This window comes from Bos taurus, chromosome 12 (genome assembly GCF_002263795.3).
Source record: "Bos taurus isolate L1 Dominette 01449 registration number 42190680 breed Hereford chromosome 12, ARS-UCD2.0, whole genome shotgun sequence".
In the NCBI taxonomy this organism is placed as follows: domain Eukaryota; kingdom Metazoa; phylum Chordata; class Mammalia; order Artiodactyla; family Bovidae; genus Bos; species Bos taurus.
Window position 1 is genome coordinate 75,447,698 of NC_037339.1, and position 23,178 is coordinate 75,470,875.

The window sequence follows — 23,178 nt, forward strand, 5'->3', positions numbered from 1 at the left end:
AGCCCACAGTTGCGGGAGTTTTCCTTTTGGTAGACGAGAGGTTAAGTTTTTGATTGAGACATAGCTCATCACTCTGATTGAGTCTGAGTGACCCCAGAAGAACATTTAACTCTATGGCCAGGGTCAGAGTAGGTATTAATTAATTGGCCAGCTGAGAGGCATATCAATCGTGACTGACTGAACATGACTTATCATTCTCCCTTTAAAGTAAATTTCCTCAGGGCCAACCAATTAGAACCTTGGAGTGCAGAAATTCATCAAGGTAACCCAGAAATACTGGACACAGGTAATTGGCCACAAACCCAACAGTTGGATTGATTTCTAAAACTAGCATAGCATCATGCCTATGATAGAAAAGCATTTGATTCCTGTGCAAAGATCCAAGGAGGTATTATGGATCAAATGAGACTTAATCTGCAAAACTAACATAGTAAATACGTTACCTTCCTCTTCTCCCACCTACACTCATTTGAAGAGACTACGTATACGCTTAGTATAACGTAACTGAGTGCGCAGCACAGCCGGCTTCCCAGGGGGCTCGGCTGGTAAAGAATCCGCCCGCAGTGCAGGAGACCTGGATTCGATCCCTGGGTTGGGAAGATATCCTGGGGAAGGGAAAAGCTACCCACTCCAGTACTTTGGCCTGGAGAATTCCATGGGGTGTATGGTGCCTGGGGTCGCAAAGAGTCGGACACGACTCAGCGACTCTCGGGTTCCCTTTCACACTAACAGCATTGTACAGGGCACAGACTTGTTTCACCAGATGTGGGCTCTATTCACCCACTGACCAGGTGTGGGCAAGTTCCTTACTCATTTTGCTCCTCAGTTTCCTTATCTGAAAAATGGGGATGAATTTACAGGCTTGTGCATGGACCTAATATAACCAGCCAGCACATGTCAGGAACACACCGTGTGCTAATAAATCATTATTGATGGAGCTGAAGTCAGAACTGGGGTGCTGGGTACACACTGCAAGACTGGCCTTATCTGTATGTTCTTCTGCGGGTCAACCAGCTTCATGACCCCTCAGTGTTTCAAGTCAACCCTGACCCAAATGGGAAGGAGGGATCTGAGGCCCTCAGAGGGCCACGTTCTAAGGTGGGCTGTTCCACACACTGAGGGCTAGTTGATTGTCTTTTAAAAATTATCGAAATTACCTGATGAGTGGAAAGACGGCTCCAGGAGGTTTGTCTACATGTGGAATTTGAAAAATTGAAATTTATAAGTGAGCATCTGATGTTCACGCTCCCTGCAGTCTAATTCCTTACACAGCTTTCAGGCATAATCCTGCCACCCTTTTGCTGGGGTCAGGCTGAGATGGGGGTGTCACGTCCTGGAAGCAGGATTTCTTCCAAGGCAAAAGACCCCAGCACAGTCTGGCCTGAGTCAGGGCCCAGGGTGTGTTTTCTGTCCTAGGCATTGTGTGCCCAAAGAGTCCTTCCAGGAGTGCAGTGGGGGTTCATTTGGTTAAAACTCAGAGGCCTAGACTTTGTGAATTTCGTTCCAGAAGGAAGCCGATGGAGCTTAAGGATATTAAGGGCCTTTTCTTTTTCTCCTATTTTACAGGGGCTTGAGGTGGGACGGGGGCGGGAGTGGGGGGGTTGTTTTTAATACTTTTTAAAATTTTATTTTGTTTTTAATATTTTTTACTGATTTGTTTAGTCAAGCCAAGTCTTGGCTGCAGCTTGCAGGACTTTTGTTCTTTCTTGCTTGTGGCTCTTTAATTCTAGAACACAGTTACTAGTTTTTGATAACCAGCGTTTAAATTGTGAAGATGATCCCTCTACTCACAGTTCTTGCCTATGGCATATCTCTCATCCTTGGTCCCCTGTTGCCCCGTTGTATCCCTCCTGGGTCCTTGGTCACCTCGCAGCGGAAGCCCACAGGGCCTGGGAGTGAGGTGCACGGTGACAGGTTCCAGTACGAAGCTGCCCATAGACCTCTGACCACCGGCTTCCCGTCTGGTACTGGAGCTGAAGTTAGCCTCGGCCTTGCAGGTTGCTGGGAAGGGGAGGCGCTGAGAGGCAGCACAGCTGGGCATTCAGTAAACCGGGGCTGTGATCGCTACGATTTTTAGCATGAAAGGGACCGTGGTGGGTGGAAGCATCTCACATGGCTGTTGAATCTTCACGGACACAGGTCTGCAGGCTCCGAGCCAACTTGTGGGTGTGTTTTCTCTGCAGGAATTCATCCGCCTGGGCAGCCTCAGCAAGCTCTCCGGGAAGGGGCTTCAGCAGCGCATGTTCTTCCTGGTAAGTGGTGAGAGCCGAGCTGTCTGTCCTCACCACAATCGGTGACATGTGGGCCTGTGGAACCAGCAAGGGGCACGGGACTGGGCGTCAGCCACCCCAGAGCGGGCATACGTGGGAGGCAGGAAGAGCAGTCAAAGCTGCTCAGACTGGAGATGTTGAGGTCCACAGGTTTTCACAGTTCTGAAAATGTATCAGTCGTTTCCGCCCTTGTTGGTTTCAAACGGGCCCGTTCGTCTCAGCCGCTCTTGTCGTCCTTCCTTTAGTTCAACGATGTCTTGCTGTACACCAGCCGGGGGCTGACGGCCTCGAATCAATTTAAAGTCCACGGGCAGCTCCCGCTCTACGGCATGACTGTAAGTATGCGCCTGGGGCCCGGGCTGGGGGACCTGGTCCTCTGGGCTAGGAGCCAGTGACCGCAACGAGGAAGGAAGGGACGGAGGGACTTGATAAGGAAGTGAGAGCATCACGGGCTCCGTGAAAAACCTGGGCTTGGCTAGGGCTGCCCTGGAGGGGCCCTGGGACAGCACGCCTCCTATGGTGGGATGCACGCCCTGTTTCTTCTGGAGTCGGGTGAAGAGGCAAGCTGTCATGCCTCGTGGTGTGGACGTGCCTCTTACTGCCTGGTGCCTGGCCCCCAGACCCTGATCAGCTGTGACCACACTGCCCACGGGGAGTAAAGACCAGGAAACCATCTTTCTCCCCAAAATGCCCCGTAGACGAGTGTCCACATTCTGTGAGCCTTGGTGAGCGAGGCAGACGAGGAACCAGTGTCCATAGGATTCTTTCCCTAGCTTATCCCCGGAACGCTCCTCGGTGGTCAGGAAGAGAGAAGTCTGTGGCTCTGCTGAGAAAAAGATAGTGCATTTTCACCTTGCATTTATCCTCCCGAATGGGACTTTTCTGACTTGGTCCCTTGGGGCTGTAGCCAGTTCAGTGAAACTTGGAAAACGCACTGAGTGTGGCCTGCCCCCTGCTTGACCGTAACTTACGGCCACACTCGCCCTACAGATGGAGGAAAGTGAAGAGGAATGGGGCGTCCCCCACTGCCTGACTCTGCGGGGCCAGCGCCAGTCCATCGTGGTGGCCGCCAGGTAACTCGGGGAGCCTGACCTTTGACCTGGGTACCCTCTTTCCTCCCGCCCCCATCTCCCCATGGCCTGGAAAAAATCTGACGTCCATCTCTCCTCCAGTTCTCGGCCGGAGATGGACAAGTGGGTGGAAGACATACAGATGGCCATTGACTTGGCCGAGAAAAGCAGCGGCCCCGCCCCCGAGTTCCTGGCCAGCAGCCCCCCGGACAACAGTAAGTGTGGGGCACACAGGCCCGGGCCCCGGAGGGATTAGCCAGGACGCAGAGGGACCACTCTGGCTCTCGGAGGTCATCCTAGGCACTGAATATCGCCTTACCAGTGCGCCTTATGTCCACAGTCTACGTTTGTATTTTAAGCTAAACATCCAGGAACTGAGCAGTTACGAGCAAGCAGAGAAATCCCCTTTTCTGGGCCAGCCCTGCTGCTTGTCAGCGTCTGGGGGGGTGGAGAAAATACTATGAGGGGCTCCCGGGCCGGGGGGCTGGTGGGACGCCCCTTGGCCAAGCACAAGCCCTCGCCGCTGTGATGTGACTTCCTGCCCAGGGGGCTGCCTAGCTCTCCCTGTCTTTGCATCGCCGTAGGCCCCACCCCCGGGAGCAGGCGGGAAAAGGCCTTCTTGCGCTTCTTGGAGGGCAGAGATGGAAGCATGGAAGCTCTCCTTTCGCCTACCCCCCCCCCCCCGGCAGAGTCCCCCGAGGAGGCGGCGGGCGACCAGGAGTCGGAGGACGACCTCAGTGCGTCGCGCACCTCGCTGGAGCGCCAGGCCCCGCACCGCGGCAACACCATGGTGCACGTATGCTGGCACCGCAACACCAGCGTGTCCATGGTGGACTTCAGCGTGGCGGTGGAGGTAGGGCCGGGGCGGGGCCGGGCGTGGCCTACTGCGCGTGCGCGGCGGGGCTGCTGCGGGACCGCGGGCCTGGGCCTCAGTCCACCCCCAGGCTGACTGCACGCTTATGGTTTTCTCTTGCTCCCCCGGACCTCTTCTCTCGTGGAGTCAGTCGTAGGGCAGAGATGGTCCATGTGGTTTTTTTGTGTGTCAGCACCGGGAAGTCGGGGCTGGGCCACCCAAGCCCTGTGCTGGCGGCACCCTGGAGCCCCCCACCACCCGAGTCGGGTGCAGGGAGGCAGTGTGGTCGGGAAGCTGCAGCCAGCCAGGACCTCGGTAGGTGTTGTTCATGGGAGAACTTGCGAGAAGCCCGCTCTCTGGCGTGTCGGGGCCAGGAACCTTCCAGAACTCTCCAAACCCTATTCTCTAAGCATCCCCCAGTCCAGATTCATAATCCCTAACCTTTCAGAAAACGCAAAGCCCAGGACCTTCTAAAACCATTATGTTACAGACATAGCCCATTGGCGGCGGGAGGCTGTTTACTGGTTTTGTGGGTGCCCCTGTTTTGCTGAAGAATCAGATTCTGTGCTGTAGCCCCAGACTCCACTGCCTGGGGTGCTAGGGAGGAGAGGCACTGGGGGAATCTTTCTAAAACCTGACAAGTTCTGGATCCCCAGGTACGCCTGGTCCAAAAGATGTCACATAAGAGATGGTGAGCCAAGAACAGCAGTTCATTAACTTTTTGAATCAACAGTACTAGGACTGTGCCTAAGGTTTCTTGATGGACATGCTTAGTTGCTCAGTCATGTCCGACTCTTTGCAACCCTATGGACAGTAGCCTGCCAGGGTTCTCTGTCCATGGGGATTCTCCAGGCAAGAATATTGGAGTGGGTTGTCATGCCTTCCTCCAGGGGATTCTCCCAACCCAGGGATCTGCCGCATTGCAGGTGGATTCTTTACTGTCTGAGCCACCAGGGAAGCTGACTATCTTGATGGATAGGGTTGTCCAAGATGATTCTCTGGCAGTGACTGTCAGTTCCAGACAAGTGCTTTTATTGAGTTGCCCTGCTACAGAAAATTTTTTTATTTTTATTTTTATTTTTTCAGAAAATGTTTTAAAATGCATGCTTCCTTCTCAAAACATCCTCAGGGGACTCTGTGGCCGCTGTCCCTGGCCTTTGGATGGGCTAGGCTGTCAGTGAACCACCCCCCGCCCCACTCCGGAGAGGGAGGGGCTCGCTCTTCCCAAGAAAATACCCATCCTCCTCCTCCCTCCATTCACACTTCCCACTGCATCTGTTGGCAGAGCTTGCCAACCAGGGATTTCCTCCAGGAACAGGGATGTTTCCAGCAAGGAAGGAGCAGGGAAGAAGAACCAGTGATCTTCCCTGAAGAGATACCTGATCAGATCTGCTGTCCAGGCGAGGCCAAGGGGGAAAGGGCTGTGCTGTACATGAGAAATCCTCTTTGCCTCACTTTATGCTCACCTTTAAAACGTGTAGTCAGGCCCTAGAGAAGTAGAGAATTCGGTAAGAAAGCGCCTCTTTAATCCCTGGGGGCGCACAGGACGCCACCCAGACACAGCCCTCTGGGTGACAGTCGGCCTTGTGCGGCAGCCCCGGGTGTGCGGGGTCGGCTGAGTGGCAGAGCCGGTCAGCATGTGGTGACCACAGCCCAGATCCTGCCCACCTCCTGCCTGGTTCTAGCCTGTCAGCGAAGAATGGGGTTTTCCATTTTTGAATAGTTATTACAGAGATCCAAATACTTGCTTTGTGATCCTTGGAGGAGAAATCTGCTGAGGGCTGCAGCCCGTGGAAGTGAGCCCCGGGCCAGTGCCAGTGGTTTTAAGGTGGCAGTTCCAAAGACAACTGCAGCCAAGAGAAAGGTTTTTTTGGACTCTGTCTGGAGGAAGTTTTTGGATTCAGTATAAAAAAATAAGCAGCATAAGAAAAAGAAAACGTGCTAATCTCATTCGTCTACAGTGAGGCTTGTATGGAACCTTAACGGTGTTGCAGAAGCATCAAAGCACCACTTGGTTGCCATGCTCACCTGCCAGAAGGGGTGGTGGCACACTGTCTGCAGTGCCCCTGGCCGTGGGCAACAGCTCTGCTTCCTTCCTTCACTCCGTTTCCCCATCAGACCACGGGCAACCTGTCGTCAGAGCCATTTAAATTCTTTTCATAGGGGCATTAATTAAAAGTGCCTGTTTGAGTAAATACAGACGAGTCCCAAAAGGAGAGAGTACAGCAGACAGGTATAGTTGTGTATATATGTATATATTTCTATTCTGAGTTTGCCCTTTTCACCTTTTTGAAGTGAACGATTTAGTGGTGGTGATGACAAGACTATGTGATCGTCACCGTCCACTTCTTTTCGTTGAGTCTTCCTGGCAAGGAGCTGCTGGCTTGTCAGATTCGTGTAGGCACCTTCTTAGGGTCCTCTGAGAGGTGACAAGCGGGCTCTGGAGGGAGGACTCGGCTGGGAGTGCACAGTGATGTGAGTTCAGGAATGCCTGGTCCCACCAGTGCTGTGCAGGGCAGAGGACTGGGCAAGGAGGCACTGCGCTGAAACCCATGTTCCAGCCACGGCCACCAGGTGGCGGTCAGGAGCCGCCGGCTGGCGTGGGGCTCTCTAGAACTTAGGACAGGGAGGGGTCCTTTCTCAGAGATGCTGTAACAAGCACCGCCAACAGGTTTGTCCTGGAGGTCAGAAATCCAGACATAAGTGTGGCTAGAGGTGCAGGCTCCCTCTGAAGCCTGTGTGGCAGGAAGTTTCCTTGCCTCCCTGGCTTCTGTGGTTGAGGGCCGGCCTTGGTGTTTGGGGGTTGTAGACACATCACTTGAGTCAGCCTCCGTCCACCTAGGCACGTCCTCTCCTCCTCACGAGGACGTCAGCCATAGTGGATACGGGCCCGTATCCTCCTCATTCTACATCTGATGACCCTATTTCCCTGTAAGGTCCCATTGGGAGGTACCGGAGTGGGGAGTTAGGGCTTCAAGATATTACTGGAGGACATCATTCAACCAGAGACAGGAAAGTTAAACCAGGTTCATATAGTCACTCTCCCAAGGGTTTCGCCCCCTACCAGGGAGAAAGGCCGTTTTCAGGGTCACGGCCCAGAGCAGGGGCGCCCCCACCTGTACTCCTTCCAGGCCTCCCTGTCTTGCAGAATCAGCTGTCTGGGAACCTGCTGAGGAAATTCAAAAACAGCAACGGGTGGCAGAAGCTGTGGGTGGTCTTCACGAACTTCTGCCTCTTCTTCTACAAATCGCACCAGGTAGGTGGCTGGGGTGGATGCTGAAGGAGTCTCCCCCAGCACCCTCTGTGCTTGGGGGACAGGCAGCTTTCCTCTGGAAGGATGAAGAACTTGACCCTTGAGCCGCCCAGCCAGGCCATGCAGGGGCACAGCCATCAGAGAACCCTCAGGTCCAAGTGGAGGCTTTCCACCTTGAAAAGGGCCATCTGTCTGCCGGTTGGACAAGGGAGCGGGGGATGGCTTTAACAGGTGGCCAACACGCTGGTGTCCAGCTAACCCATCCAGGCCAGGACCTCTCAGCTAAAACTGACCATGGTAGGGTGAGAGGCTGCGGGCAGCCTCCACGCCTGCGGCCGCCTCTCCAAAACACCCCCCCACCCTCTTTCCAGGACAATCACCCCCTTGCCAGCCTGCCTCTGCTTGGCTACTCGCTCACCATCCCCTCGGAGTCCGAGGACATCCACAAAGATTACGTGTTCAAGCTGCATTTCAAGTCCCACGTGTACTACTTCAGGGCCGAAAGCGAATACACGTTTGAAAGGTAAGTGTTCCCGGGCACCTGCAGACAGGACACTTCTGAGCTGTGGGCTGTCTCCCAAGCAAGTGAGCGGTAAGGCCACCCTAGCAGCAGCTACCTGCAGCCTGGACACCCGCTTCTTTAAAATGAAAGTATCTCATAAGATCTGGGTTCCCTCTGGCCATTGCAAGGACGCACCTGTTTTCCTGGGATAATGGAAGCGTGAGTTTCCCTGGAAGCATCAGCTCTTAACCTGGATGCTTGTTCACACACTACGCATGGCACACTTTTTGGTTTTGAACTTGTTTTTCAGTTAATGGCAAAAGTAGCTTAGTCCTTCGGGCCACTTAGTCCTTTAGTGGCCCAAAGGCTAAGTTTCAGGTCAAAAGACAACATGAGGAAGAAAAAAAAAAATCCCAGTGCCCCTGAGAGTTCCCTGATCAATGAGACTGGCTCCATGGTATAGAGACCCAGGGGCAGTGGTCTTCCTTTTAGCCAAGAGATGGAACAAAAGGAGCCAGGCTAGCTCATTTGCCCACATTCAAGTACAAGTTCTGAGTCTTCTGGGACAGGCTGTGAGAGCAGTTGTCAGTGCCAAACCACCCCTATTAGGGTATTTCTCTCCTGGCCCCACTGCCGTGAGCCCACAAGGCTTTCTGATCGTTGCGCCAGTTATGATCCATGCATAAGCCCTAGTAAAGTTAGCTTGCTGCGAAGAGCACAGAGGTTTAAAACCAGGGTTGAAGGTGCCTGAGACATCCCAGAGCAGTGGTCCCTAAGCGACACTGCCTAAAAAGTGAGCCCGGGGATTAGCAGTCCTCAAATGTGATTCTGGGTTGGAAAACTGAGATAATGTCGCTGCTATGGCAGGGGTAACATCGCCTGGCAGGGGCAGGAGCCTGGGATTAGGGACTGTCTTCCCTGGTGGCTCAGATGGTAAAGCATCTGCCTGCAATCCAGGAGACGGGGTTCGATCTCTGGGTGGGGAAGATCCTGGAGAAGGGAATGGCTACCCGCTCTAGTACTCTTGCCTGGAAAATTTCATGGATGGAGGAGCATGGTAGGCTAGGAGTCGCAAGTTGGACACAACTCAGCAACTTCACTTTCTTGTTCTTAAGCCCTCTAATCTCCACAAAGGCAGGAAGCTGGGCCTACCGCCCCGAGTTTTCTCTTATCAGGCACTACTGACGTTTCGGACCAGAGGCTTTGTTGTGGGGGTGGTGGGGGGAGGATGGATGTGCTCAGCAGCAGCCCTGTACTGCAAATACTTGAATGTATAAAATGGTATTCCCTCGAAGCAGGATGGGGCCCCACCCATTGTCCTGAGGAGGATTAGGAGTGGGCAATGCAGCCCCACCTCGGGCACTTCTGCAGGTTGAGTGTGCCCAAGTTAGTGGTTCTCAAAGTGGGTTCCTCAGGAGTACCAGGAGGAACCCTTACCCCCTACCCCCCCACCTTGGTTTTTTTACCTGGGAGCTAGGAGTTCATTTACGATCTTTTCTGTTAAAATAGACTATCCAGCAGACTGTGTGTGGCTTTAGGAGTAACTGCCAAGGGTCAGGAGCTGTAACAAAGCAAGCACCTTTTCGCAGGCCCTGACAGTTATTTCTTTCTCATCCTAGGTGGATGGAGGTGATCCGAAGTGCCACCAGCTCGGCCTCACGTGCCCACGCCCCGAGTCACAAGGAATCTCACGTGTATTGATGGTGGGGACACGTGTGGATTGCTTCAGCCGTGGTGACTCTTGGCAGGCGTTTCCTCTCTTCTGTATTAATGAAGCCTAGTAAAATTAACACCTGTCTGGAAAACAAAAAAACATGGTTTCGCAGCAACTCTCACCTGTCCCCACAGGACCATTTTTAAACCTTGTCTTTTCAGCTGGTATCTCACACCTGCACGGGGCTGCACCCGCGCCATCTCTGCTGCGGGCAGCGTCTTGGCCCCTAGGTGGGCTCTCTTCAGCCCGTGCCAGTATTAAAACACTGTCATGGAGATAGTGCCAAATGACATTTTTTCCTCCACGGCTGCCCCTTACAACACTTCTGTTCAACCAAAAGACAGGGCAAGTGCTTTTTTTTTTCCTTAAAACTCGGGGGGTTCTTAATTTCTAGGTTGCTGCATTTTACGAAATGGGTTTTCCAGTGTTTGCAATACACGTGGCACAGTCTTAACAAATGAGATCATTTTCAGATTTGGGTTTCCCCCCCACCCCAATCTTTCTACTTTTATAATGATAGGAAATTCGTAGGATTTTACTTCTTTGATAAAACAAGCAATTTGCAGCATCCTTGTATCCCACTGGGGGCTTCAGGCTCCAGGGAGACGCTGGTTCCCAGACCTACTTCTTGGCGTAGGTTGACCAAATTGTTGAAGTGATGGCTATTTACGAGGTGTGGTGAGTTGTTTTTTGTTGAGAGCTCCTCTCTGGACTGTCAAGTGTACCGAGTGCCGTGTCGAGGGGGAGGGTAGTAAACCGTGGTGTTTTGCTGTTTCACAAGCATGAGAACGTGTATGTCAGTGGCCAGGGCCGTCTGTGCTGTGTTGGGGCGTGGGTGCGGGGGCTCTGAGTTGTGGTGCGTACTCCCCCACAATCATACCTGTGTCCTCCTGCAACTGTGGTTTAGAACTGCACACTCATAGTAGTATATATATATCTCGTGCCTGTCTTCACAAACCATTCTTTCCTCCTTTTGATACTCACCACCCCCAGGCCTGGGCTATGGATGGACATGTGACATTGCACATCCTTGATAGTCGGACGACACAGGGAACAGGGCTCCAGTGACCGCTGGGGCCGCCAGTCAAAATCCGTTTGCCTGTCTCCATGGGGAATCAGGTGGCCGCCATTCCCTTGATACTTTTGAGCCCCTGTGGGGGGCGGGGGGCGATGGGGAACCCTCACCTAAGACACCGACAGGAGCCCAACTTGGGGGGCGCTGTGACCAGCGTACGCGGAAACACACAAATGGATGAGGAACTCAAGATGTGTGAATCACTTGCCTTACAATCTGTACAGATCGTTTTAAGTACTAACAAAAGGGAATTAAAAAAAATACCTCACGCCACAATCCAGCACACTCAAGTTTTAAGGCAAAACAACCAATCTTGTCTCGTGTCTTTTACCTCTCGGGCTGGTGGGTTGGGGAGGGCGCTGGTCACGGGGAGCGGGGACGAAGGGGTGAAGACAACCGCTCGCGAAGACAGCGTCTTTGGAAAAACTTGGAATCTGATAAGTTTCATCTGCTTCTCCCAACTGGGGAAGCAGAATATTTCCAAGAGGCCTGTCGTGGCTCTGGAAGATTTAGGGCTGAGGGGGCGAGATGGGGAGGACCAGCACCCATTTGATCCCAGTCCCCTAGCATCTTCAGAAGCCTCCCTGGTCACTCACCTCTACAAGACTTGGGGAGAAGTCGTCTCCTAGGTCAGTCTTCTGTTCACACCTACCTGCGTCCCTCTGCGATGTCAAAGAGAACCCAAGTCCAGATCACGGGGGTGATTCACACCACCCCCAAGCTGCTGGAAACACTGGGTTTCAGGGACACCCTCCACCTCAGCCCATTCAGGCTGCTGTTAAACATACCATCGAGGGGTCGCATATAAAACACATTTCTTAATAAACAAGCAGGAAAACCAGTCTGTCTTAACAGTTTTTGGAGGCTTGAAGTCCAAGATCAAGCTCTTGGCAGATTGGGTGTCTGGTGGGGGCCCGCTTGCTGGCTCACAGAGGCCGTCTCCCCAGGTGGCGGAAAGGGTGATGGATCGCTGTGGAGCTGACCTCAGTCCTGAGGGCTCCACCCTCATCACTTACCTCCAAGGACCCGACACCACCTCATACATGCAGACCTGGGGTTGGGGGGCGTGGGGCAGAACCACAACACAAACATCGTCTATTCGCTCTACACACAAAGACAATTCCAAAAACAATTTGTTTCTGTGAACTTTATTGACCCTCGCATGATACAGACCCTGTGCTTAAGAACACACCTTGCAGCAGCACTCCCGAGTTATTGCCATTATTTTATAGCAGAAATACAGAAGCCATGTTTTTTTAAGGAAGGAAAAAATATAAAAATGCTTATAAATAGACCGCATGTTTTGCCAAAAAGGAAGGTACAAAATGCCGCGTAAAGAATAAAACGCTTCAAAAGACCCATCGGAGAATAAGACCGCCAGGTTGGGAAGGTGGGCGGCACTTGGTTACAGCGCAGCAACCCCAAGGCTGTTACGGTGCCGAGGCCCCCAGACTGCAGTGGTGCAGCCCATGCAGAAGACACAACTGTGCAAGGGTGAACCGCCAGCCACGGCCGGCCCACCGCCCCCACTGCCGCCCTCCACTGGGCGCCCCTGCCGCCTGCAGGGTGGCCAGACAGCCCGCTGACTGCCAGAGGCTCCGGTGTGGCGCTCAATGCACCTCAAGTGCTGAGCTCACACGTCTGGCTGACCACCACCTGCCATTTACAGGCCCGAGGGGGTCCTGCTGGAGCGCTGGTGCCTGTCTGTCTTTTAACAAAGGACCTGACGTGGACCAATGCGAGCTCCCTTGACTCGGCAAGATGCTCTGTCTACAGAAAGCAAGCCAGAGAACTCACGGGAAGGGGACCCACTTTCCGAAGCTGGTCAAAGTGCGCCTTTCCCCTCCTCCAGGCGGCCATCAACATTAGATATTTCCAACTAAATCCCAAAGCAGTCGGCCGCTTGACCTGGGAGACGTGCGTTGCTGCCCACCAGCGACTGCTAACCGGTCGCACCACCTCACCGAGCCCAGAGTCCCGTCCACCCGTCAGCATCACCATCGCTCACGCCAGCGTCTGGTCTTCAAACCACTGTCCGTATGCGGGTCTGAAGAACTCGAGGTCAGAAAGCTGCTGTGACGGGGCTCTCGAGACCAGCTGAGTGGCACCCCCCAGGGGAACACGGCTCCGTCCTCTGATGCTTTTCTCCAGTCACGAACAAAACTCACCTGTGGCTTATGCCTCACGTAGGGAAACAGCCAGCCCCCTCATAACTCTCTCCAAAACACAAAATGAAATCCTCCCAATTCTTCCTGTTTAACGTATTTGCATGTGGTTCTATGTCTCCTAACCAAAATGTATCCCTTACAGAAATCAACAACAACCCAAATCTACTTTTAATTTAAAAACCATGACAATTTTAGAGTTTTAAAAACTAGTTCCATTCCATTGCCGAACAAACAAGAAACACCCCTCAGAAGTCTCTCCCGGTGACTTCCAGGACACTGGGCCTGCAGATAACTGACCTGTCCTCAAGTTTACCCAGTAACTTCCCTCCTTCCAAAAAGCCTTGGATTCCACCTCAAGAACTGCTACTCCAGCAAGAGTCGACTATGATTTCGTATCAACAAATATATAAGAATGTCACACGTAACTCAGATCAGTGAAGAATCACAGCAAGAACTCAACCTCCCATCCCAGAGACCCCTGCCACGGGCTGAAAAAAGGACAGACAGCTGGCTGACCAACTGGGAGACACCTGCTCCTTGAAGGAAAAAAGCAAACGACTCAGAAGACGGAACAGTTTCACCAACCAGGAGCAGTCACCCATCTCTTCAGAGGACCATTTTTAAAAGTTGCATAGGGAGCTGACCTGGGCATTTCCGTAGCTTGAATGTGGGCACTTCTTCCTGGAGCCTCATCAGTGCACACACACACACACACATCACATGGCGGGTACACTGCCCCCTCTTAAAGAGTCACGTTCAAGGAGAGTGTGCAGAAATCCTGTTACAAAATTTATTCGTGAAAGCATTCAGACACGTTGAGGTTTCGAAAGATGATATGCAGGTTTCACTACAAGGTGCAACAGAAAACCCTACTGGGAGGACGGGCCGGCGGGCGCGGGACACGGGCCGGGCGCGGCTCCAGCCAAAGTGAGACAAGGACGCTTCATCGGGGACAAACTGGAAATAATTTAAAGCTTCATGAGGCGCGATATGTTTCCATTTAAAACACTAAGAAATAGTACCATCGATGAAAACAGGAAAATCAACTTCTAAGTGTACCGAAGGGGTCGTAGGGCACGCAGGAGGAAAAAAATCTGCATTTGCTGAGGTACAAACAGAGGGAGTGTTCCCGAAGAGGGGCATTTAATTATTATTAATGGCAAACCCTGCAGATACAAAATAAAACCCAAATCACTGGTCACATAATTCAAAATTTACATGTGATAAAGGCAAGGCAATAGACTCAAGTTATGGCCTGTCAAATATTTACTCCACTGACGGTATCTACAGAAGCACTTGGCCGATGTGTGCACAGTGATTCCTATGCACGCCGAGAGGGTTTTCCGTAAAAATGACGCTATTTACAAGTCTGTACACTGATCCACCAGAGCGATTTCTCCATCTCCTGGGGTGGGGGTGGGCGGGGCGGGGGCAGGGTGCTTATCAACGTAAAGCAGGATACCTGAGGTTTCATTTCTTCAGTCGCCTTATCATAATCCCAGATATACATTTCAGGGTTTATTTTTGTTTTCAAAGACACTTTCCTTGATATGTGCACTATGGTTAAAATTAAAAACGAGAATAATAAAATAATCGCTTGGAGGAGCTGGCCTTCCCCCACCCCATCCGGAGTCCATCAGGCCCCAGGCCAGCAGGGAAGGGCTGTGGGGCCCTGGACAAGCGACCCTGCGGCGGGAACGGCCCCCCGATGGTGCGCCTCTTCAGCGGAGTCAGCAAAGGCTCTCGTTGAGTTTTGAAAAGGAAGAGGGTGAAGAAGGAAAAAAATAAAAGGAAAAACAAAACCCCAAATGCCAAAGGGATTTCAATGGGATGAAGTTCCTCCACCACTTAGAGAATATCTGGGAAGAAACAAAACAAGAAACAGAAGTCAATGTCATTTTCTCTAAATTAAAAAAAAAAAAATTAATTTGCAAAACTTCAAGCAATGATCAAAGTCCTAGTTTTCATAGACAACCCCAAGTTGTAACAAATTAATTAATGGTACAAGCTACCAGTGAGCTAATTATAGGATGACATGAAGAATTCATAAAAACTACGAAAATCACAATTCCAACACTAAAAACTTCATAGATAATTTAAAAGTTAGAATGTGTTCAGCGTCCCAGGAGAAAAAAAAAAAGATACAAATAAAGAGGTAAATGATATACCTTTACTTACAATCATTTTTTAAAAATTGAAATATTGATAATACCCAATGACACAGTAAGATCCCAAGGGCGCACATGCATTCCAATTTGATCAGTCTAAGGAACTCTTTTTGGCCATAAAAATATTGATGGCTTGTTCATGTAATCTGCTTCCTAAAACTCTTAGATTTTCAGTAATTACAATAATTAGGAAATGATTCTGATGTCCAACAATAAAGAAATGGTGACATAAAAGCGAGCTGAATGAAACAGATTACAAATCATAGTAATATTTAAGCAACATGAAAAATACAGATTAAGAAATATACACAAAATTACACATGTCTGGCTTTACACGATTTATTCTACATAAAGACCAAATATTACGATCCAAAAACCTGGGTAGGTTCACGGCTCATACGCAGCAATGGAAAGCGATGCAACGCCCCACAAATCATGGTGGTGGTGGCTAGACTCAATGGTGGGACAGCTCCCCTCCCCCAGGAATTCTGCACACGGTCTCGCTTTGGGACACAAAGATGGGGGCAAGGTCCCTTTGATGACCAAGATTCCCTTAGTCGCCTCACAACGGGCTGACCCAACCACAGGAGATGGCTGAGGATGAGTTTAATGGGACTTGCTGCAAACATTCCATATTATGGGTCCTCTTTTAAGAGCATTTAGGACACATGACGCTTGCCCAGGGAACAAGTGATTAGAAAATCACTGCAGATGGTGACTGCAGCCATGAAATTAAAAGATGCTTACTCCTTGGAAGGAAAGTTAGGACCAACCTAGATAGCATATTAAAAAGTAGAGACATTACTTTGCCAACAAAGGTCCATCTAGTCAAGGCTATGGTTTTCCCAGTAGTCATGTATGGATGTGAGAGTTAGACTGTAAAGAAAGCTGAGCGCAGAAGAATTGATGCTTTTGAACTGTGGTGTTGGAGAAGACTCTTGGGAGTCCCTTGGACTGCAAGGAGATCCAACCAGTCCATCCTAGAGGAGATCAATCCTGGGTGTTCATTGGAGGAACTAATGTTGAAGCTGAAACTCCAATACTTTCGCCACCTGATGTGAAGAGCTGACTCATTGGAAAAGACCCTGAAGCTGGGAAAGATTGAAGGCAGGAGGGGAAGGGGACAAGAGAGGATGAGATGGTTCGATGCCATCACCGACTCGATGGACATGAGTTTGAGTAAACTCTGGGAGTTGGTGATGGACAGGGAGGCCTGGCGTGCTGCAGTCTATGGGGTCACAAAGAGTCGGACACGACTGAGCGACTGAACTCATGGGAGAATTGACGCTGCACCAAAGGACCCACACATTAACTCAAAGTAAAACATACAGAAACCTTTCAAAATGCTTCAGACAGAAGCCGGCCCTTCCTGTTTCCTCGGTGACCCAACTGGAATGACACAGAGGGTGGGAAACTGGGTCTGGGGCATCAGCCACGACCAGGCCGCTGTGGATGGCCATGCCTCTGGATGGGGGACAACACAGAGAGAGCTCGGAGAACCAGACGGGGACTGCCGGGAGCGAGGTCAGCCAAGGGCTGGGGCAGAGTCCCACATCAGAGGAGGAAGAAGGGGACTTCCCTGCTGGTCCAGTGGTTAAGACTCTGTGCTCCCAACACGGGGGGGCCGAGGTTCCATCCCTGGATAGGGAACCAGATCCCACACGCTGCAACCAGAAGTTCACAGACCACAGCTAAAGATCCTGCGGCCGGAACAAAGACCCAGCACAGCCAAATAAATAAGGAAATATTAGGAGGAGGAGGACAAGAGAGAACTGGGGAGGACGGGGAATAAAATGCTAACCGTAATGCAGACGGTGGGCACTTAAACCCATGTTATCCTGTGTTACGTACGGTCACACTCGACGCTGACGCCGGCATCGAGATGCAGGGAGCTCCCAGTGACACGTGCCGTAAAGTGTGAAACACAAAGCTGCTCCTGAGACTCAGCCCTACAAGGGGAAAGGCCTCTGTGCTGACTGCATGATGAAACAAGAGGCAGACGCAGTGCGCTAAGGACTACACTGTTAACGCCAACTTCACTTTCTTAAAGCCTTTTTAAATAATGTGGCTACTAGAAAATTTAAAGCCACACACGTGCCTCACACCATCTTTCTATTGAACAGAACTAGGACAGATCACCTGTGTCAACAACTACAGGAAGGGAACAGACACAGGGATCAACTAAAGCCACACAGGCCACAGCCTCTGGGCCTGGAGCTGCTGGGAAACAGAGTCACGCACAGGCGACGCTGGTAACCTCCTCAGGCGGTCCAGGACAGCGTGGAAAACCTCACTTCTCAGAGGGGCACCACAGACGCAGGGAACCAAAGCCAACACTGGTTTCTGGTTTGGTTCTATTTGTTTGATTCGAAGAATCTTTCAAATGAGAAATAAGAGCCGGTATGAAGCAGGACCAGAGAAATCAGAAAGATGGACCATTATTAATTAACTAGGGCAAAGTCTACGTGACATTACTATAGGATAAAATGTTCAATAATTTTAACAAAGCCATGTTAGAAATGTAATTGCACACACACACTGAATGGAGACACAAACCTGGGGAAAAACAAGGGTGTCTGGGTAAGCATATGGGCGACTGTTTAATTCTATTTTCCTCTATTTCTGTAATCTCTTAGTATCAAAAGTGGCAGGAGGGGGGAAGTTACCCAAACACCATACTGGATTCCCTCAACTGCCTCAAAATTGATGGTGGCCAAGTAAACAGTCTTCCCTCCAGCCTGAACATGAGAGCAGGTTAGGAAGTTGGAATGTTTTCACGAGGGAGCCAGAGTTCCGGAGAACCAACCTGAAGGGTCAGCACTGAGGTTTTCTCTGATGCCCCCTTTGGGGGACTCGGGCAGCTCCTTCATGACCACTTCCATGTGGTAGCAGTGACCATGCACACCCCAAACTTCACATGCCATCCAGCCAACATCTCAGGACAGATCTGAGATGCTCCTGATTCCCATGGAGGCCCGGCCAACCTCTAGGGAGAACTTGGCAGCCCAGACACTTCACCTGGAAGGTGAACCTCAGAGCAGTGACCTGCCCGGTGTTTTGCGGGGAAAAGAAAAGGGTTTGGGTGTGGAGGAGAGCTCGGCTCACAGAGCTGCGGGGCGGTCCACCCCCCGCGCTCTGCAGCAGCCCCGGGGACTGCGCTTCTGTGACCTCTTCCACAGGGAGACTCCCCAACAAGCAAGCTCAGGGGAGCGGGCGGGGGCCAGATGGGTAGTCCCGCCTCCTCCTCACTGAGGAAGGCGTGCCACCAGGGCCGCTGGCGAGGACAGGACGCCCCCAACTCCACCCCCCAGCAGGCTGCCAGAGACGGGGCTCCCTGCCAGCACCACAGGGCTTCTGGGCACGAGACAGAACCGAGAACCCGTACAGCCACCCGCCCAGAAAGAACACAGCTGTGTCCACTCTCGCTGAGCCCCAACCTCTGGGGTTTCTGGACCCCTGACTTAATTTAAAGCACAAATCCAAACAAGGAGTTACAGATGCCAGGCTCAGGACCACACCCCTCCAGCTGGGCACAAGGCTGCATGTGGAAAGCTCAGAGCACCCGCCCCCGCGGCCCCCAATGCCATCCGGTGCTTATGAGACAAGCGCCACAACCACAGAGCTCTCTGGGCCCTGCCAGCAGAGTCCAGATGCACACGGTTCACCCGTAACCGATTTCTCGAGGACAGAACCCCCTCCCTTCCCCGGTTCTGCAGCCAGCCCCGGCCTGAGGGCACTGGGCACAGACGCCACTCACCTCTGCAGCCGCTGCACCAGCTGGGCCACCATGGTGTCCGAGATGCCGGGGCAGGCCTCCTCCGCCAGGTAGATGGCCCCGCGCAGCTCCTCGATGGAGCCCAGGTTTCCTCCGCATGCCTGGCTCTTCTCCTTCAGCTGCAAACATAAGACACGGGGCCGGCATGACTCCCCCGAGGATGAGAAACCACGGGCATCTGTGATATGATGTGTGGCCCACGCCTGCTCTGACCACAGGGCCCCGGCGGCCTCAGCCCGGAACCCTCCCCTCCGGGAGGCCGAGAGCTCCAGGCAGGCCCTAGTCTCTGCCTTCCCCAGGGAGGGGGCTTCTGTGCACCTCTTCGTCCACACCCTCTGCTCCCTTCTTCCGTTTCAACCACCAGCAAAGCCGTCCAATGCCCATTCAGCTCTGGTCTGCAGCCACAGCTGCAGTGCGGGCTGGAAACTCGGAGCTCCCAGGGTTACCAAGCAGGTGGCTAAGGCCTTGGGGTGCTGCCGAACACTTGACTTCATGGAACCAGTGAAAAGTGAGTGGAAGCCACTCAGTCATATCCAACTCTTTGCGACCCCATGGACAACAGAGTCCGTGGGATTCTCCAGGCCAGAATACTGGAGTGGGTAGCCTTTCCATTCTCCAGGGGACCCTCCCAACCCAGGAATCACACCCAAGTCTCCTGCATTGCAGGTGGATTCTTTATCAGCTGAGCCACCAGGAAGCCCATGGAACTGGGTGGCAGCCCTAAATCCTGGGGAGCCGGTGTCCCCTCACCACCTGTGCCAGCCAGGAACTCCCCAAGGGGGATTCAAGGCCAAGCAGAGCCCAGGGATGACCCTGTGGGTCCCTCCCACCTAGGATGCCCCACCCAGGACCGAGGAGCCCCTACTAGAGTCTCCCTGGAGAGCTCTGATCAGGACCTGAACAGAAGGGGCTGGGTGGCTCACTCGGAATTACCTTAAAGGCGGCGTGAGCCAGGAGACTCCACAGGGCAGTGTCAGAGGGGGCTATTTCCAACTCATCTCCTAGTCGGTACAAACCCGATGAAGAACAACATTCACCCTGAGACCCACTCTCGAAACCCCTCTGAATGCCATACGCACGCACCTATCTACAGGGAGTGGGGTGCCCCCGAGAGGGCACCGGGATGCAGTGGCCGCAATCAGGGCCCCTGCGGGGTGAGGCCCCTATTGTGGGGGCTCCCCAGGAAACCTGAGGACCCCAGGCAATCTGGTATCCCCTTAAAGTAAACATCTACTTTTCACACTGCCATCATTAGAAGGACTGATGTTGAAGCTGAAACTCCAATACTTTAGCCACCTGATGCGAAATGCTGACTCACTGGAAAAGACCCTGAGGAAAGATTGAGGGCAGGAGGAGAAGGGGACGACAGAGGATGAGATGGTTGGATGCCATCATCGACTCAACAGACATGGGTTTGGGTGGACTCCGGGAGCTGGTGATAGACAGTGAGGCCTGGCGTGCTGTGGTTCATGGGGTCGTAAAGAGTCGGACATGACTGAGCGACTGAACTTAACTAACCCAAGTCTGGCAGAAGCAGAGGCCAGGCTGCACCCAACCAGGTTCTACAGAAAGCAGCACAACTGAAGTTCAAGTCGCCCTGGTCCACGTGTGGACCAGGGCCAGGCTGCTGAAGTCCCCGTGGACGCTGCTGGCAGCCGCATGGCGACAGCTCCCAAGACGACAGGCTGGACAGAAGACGGCCCTGGGAAAGCAGGAGGCCCTCCTGGAAGGCAGGGCCCAGCCCAGCCGGCCTCCAGGAGCACAACCCACTGTCCTCCTGCTTGCGCCGGCCGCTCCGACCTCCCCGGTTCCAAGGGCAGCCCTACCAGAGACATGAGCGCCTGAGCCCCCTTCCCCTCTCGCCTGGCCCCCAGCCGTCCACTGGGCATCTTACCTCTGCAAAGAGCGGAGAAATAATCGTAGATAAACACTGGGAGAAAGGCCTCTTTGGGATGTCCTTCATCTTGGGAGGAAAGAAAAGGTAATGAGCAATGCTGTAACATCCACACTTGCTGGGGTTCCCTGGACTCCGGGACACGGCCGCAGTGGCAGCTGCCTAGGGCTGCCTCACTGTGTTTCACTCGACGATGGGGGACCACAGATACCATCCCCCGTGGAAGGGCACGAAGCGCCGGGGAGCGGCGTCCTGCGTGGACGCGGGCAGGGCCGAAACTGCACCGCTGGGCCACGCGTGGAGAGGGCCTGGAGACAGCGCTCACGCCAGGGCCGGCTGCCACAAGGGGCTGTCACAGGACAGCGCTGCCTTTTTCCTCTTCTGCAGCCTCCATATGAACACGTAGTGACGCCTGCTTCTCAGAGCGGGACTCTAGGGTCGCCAGGTGACAGCCACTGGTCCACTCTGCCAAGGAGAAACTATGCCTCTGTGCTTCAAAACGATCCCTCAAAATATACAGTTTTTCATAAATGCCAACAGGCACAAAACCAAGTCATCAATAATTACATTTGTCAGTCGCTCGGTCGTGTCCGACTCTTTGCGACGGTAGCCTGTGGACGACTGTAGCCCACCAGGCTCCTCTGTCCACGGGACTCTCCAGGCCAAGAATACTGGAGTAGGTTGCCGTGCCCTCCTCCAGGGGATATTCCCGACCCGGGGAACGAACCCGGGTCTCCCGCACGGCAGGAGGATTCTTTACTGCCTAAGCCACCAGGGAAATACCAAAAGCGATGTGTTTAAGATTCCTTAAAATTCAATCCTCAAATCGCGGTGCCTTGGTGAGCACGCCATTGTGCACCAGAGGCAGAGTTGTCAAAAGCTGGAAAGTCGTTGTGAGCATTTCCCAGCCACCCTTCCCCACCCCCTACAACCCAGTGTCAGAAACGCTGAGCTGACGGTGTGGCCACAGAAAGCAGCGGCAGCACTGCGAACCAGGCCAGCACCCAGACTCGCGGCCCGGCCGCGCTGGGTAGCCAGACAGAATGGAATCCCTTAATCTGTCGACTTCCTGACAGCAAAATCCCAACACAGGCGGCCCACGAGAACAGCAGGCTTCACGCCAAAGTGGCTCCGAAACGCTGCCGGTCCTGATGACGAGGGCTAGTCTCTCCGCACACACAGACGTACCTTGTTTCTTTCCAGATCCGACGGCTGGAGAGCTCCGTTCTCCAGACTCTTTGGATCCTTCTCCCGGATCGTGAAGATCCAGTCCCCCGAGTCGCTGCCTCCGGAAGCCTGGCCGTCTGTGTCCGTCTCCCTTAACACAGAAACCCAGGTGCACCGGTGAGTGGGCGCCAGCTCCGTGGAGGGGGTGGGGACGGGGACTTTGTGGGCGGGAGGGGGCCCCCCGGGCTCCATGGCCGATCCAGTCCCTCCAGGGCTGCAGAATCCCACCCTGCCCTCACCCTCCCAGAGGTGGGACACCCCGTGGGGATGTGGCTCCCATCACTTCCCGTGGAGCAGCTGCACGACCAGCTCCATCCACCCCAACATGAGCACGCAGCCCTGCCCACTCAGCTCCCTCCCGACCCTCAGTCACAAGCTTGGACACGTCACCTCCACTCCTGCCTCCATCCCTTACCCTCCACTCACCCCCAAAACCCACCCCGTACCTGCACGCACCGTGACCAAGGCCCCCCTCTGTCCTCGTGCTGTTGGGGGCTCAGCAGCAGAGGCTCCCACTCATCGGCCTCACCTAGAGCCCCCGGCTCCCAGCACCCAGACCTCCTCCCACCCGAGCGGTCCCGCAGGCTCTCCCTTCGTGCTGCTGTTCCCCAGGGTTGGTCCTGGGCCCCGGCCCTTCCCCGCAGGAGCGTCCTCAGGGCTGCAATGACCATTCACAGAGTGGCGCTCTAAGTCCGCGTGGTCTGCCCTATACCTCTCGCCTCAAGGCCAAATCTCGCCGACACACCCTCCTGAAGACCCACATGTGCCCTCGTCAAAGCCGGCTCCCTGAGCCCTGGCCTCCCCAGACCAGCCTGGTCTCCAGGGCCATCCCCTCAGTGGACTCCTGACACTGCTCAAGTTGGACGCCCCCCTGCCCATCACCCAGACCCAATCGTAAATGTCCAGAACCAGCCCCCACCAAGCACCGCCTGTCTCTTCATCCTTGGCCTGACCACCAGCGTCACTCAATGCCGTGACTTCAACAACATCCTAGTCTGTGGGTCTCACCCCTGACCTTGCAGTGGAATCACCTGGGGACCCTGAAACACACTCTGGGTCTCCCCCAGAGGCCCGGCACATGGGCCTGGGCCGGGGGTCAGCTTGCACATCTGGCTGCGGTGTGAAGGGGCGCAGGCGAGGAGCCACCACCCCTGGGAGCACCTCCACACCCCTGATCTGACCCTCCCGGCTCCAGTCTCCACTGGAGAG

At 53.5% G+C, this 23,178-nt stretch overlaps 2 protein-coding genes across 4 annotated transcripts in view; one reads left to right on the forward strand and one right to left on the reverse strand.

Annotated features, from left to right (window-relative positions):
- FARP1 (FERM, ARH/RhoGEF and pleckstrin domain protein 1) overlaps positions 1-11,048 on the forward strand; it is a 309,098-nt gene extending 298,050 nt beyond the window's left edge. For 2 of the 3 annotated variants that reach the window (XM_059892059.1, XM_005213945.5), the window contains 8 exons: positions 2,184-2,252; positions 2,516-2,605; positions 3,261-3,343; positions 3,443-3,555; positions 4,030-4,193; positions 7,342-7,449; positions 7,818-7,969; positions 9,568-11,044. In XM_059892059.1, coding sequence (XP_059748042.1) covers positions 2,184-2,252; positions 2,516-2,605; positions 3,261-3,343; positions 3,443-3,555; positions 4,030-4,193; positions 7,342-7,449; positions 7,818-7,969; positions 9,568-9,649 — 861 coding nt within the window. In that variant the 3' untranslated portion in view covers positions 9,650-11,044. Of the gene's footprint in view, positions 1-2,183; positions 2,253-2,515; positions 2,606-3,260; positions 3,344-3,442; positions 3,556-4,029; positions 4,194-7,341; positions 7,450-7,817; positions 7,970-9,567 lie in introns of all 3 variants that reach the window. The other variant, NM_001192712.2, reaches the window with a different exon arrangement.
- A 2,623-nt stretch (positions 11,049-13,671) lies between these two features.
- Positions 13,672-23,178, reverse strand: part of STK24 (serine/threonine kinase 24) — a 93,286-nt gene continuing 83,779 nt past the window's right edge. Inside the window, 4 exon segments of the mRNA NM_001099950.1 lie at positions 13,672-14,764; positions 18,831-18,967; positions 20,743-20,811; positions 21,931-22,060. Coding sequence (NP_001093420.1) covers positions 14,728-14,764; positions 18,831-18,967; positions 20,743-20,811; positions 21,931-22,060 — 373 coding nt within the window. The 3' untranslated portion in view covers positions 13,672-14,727.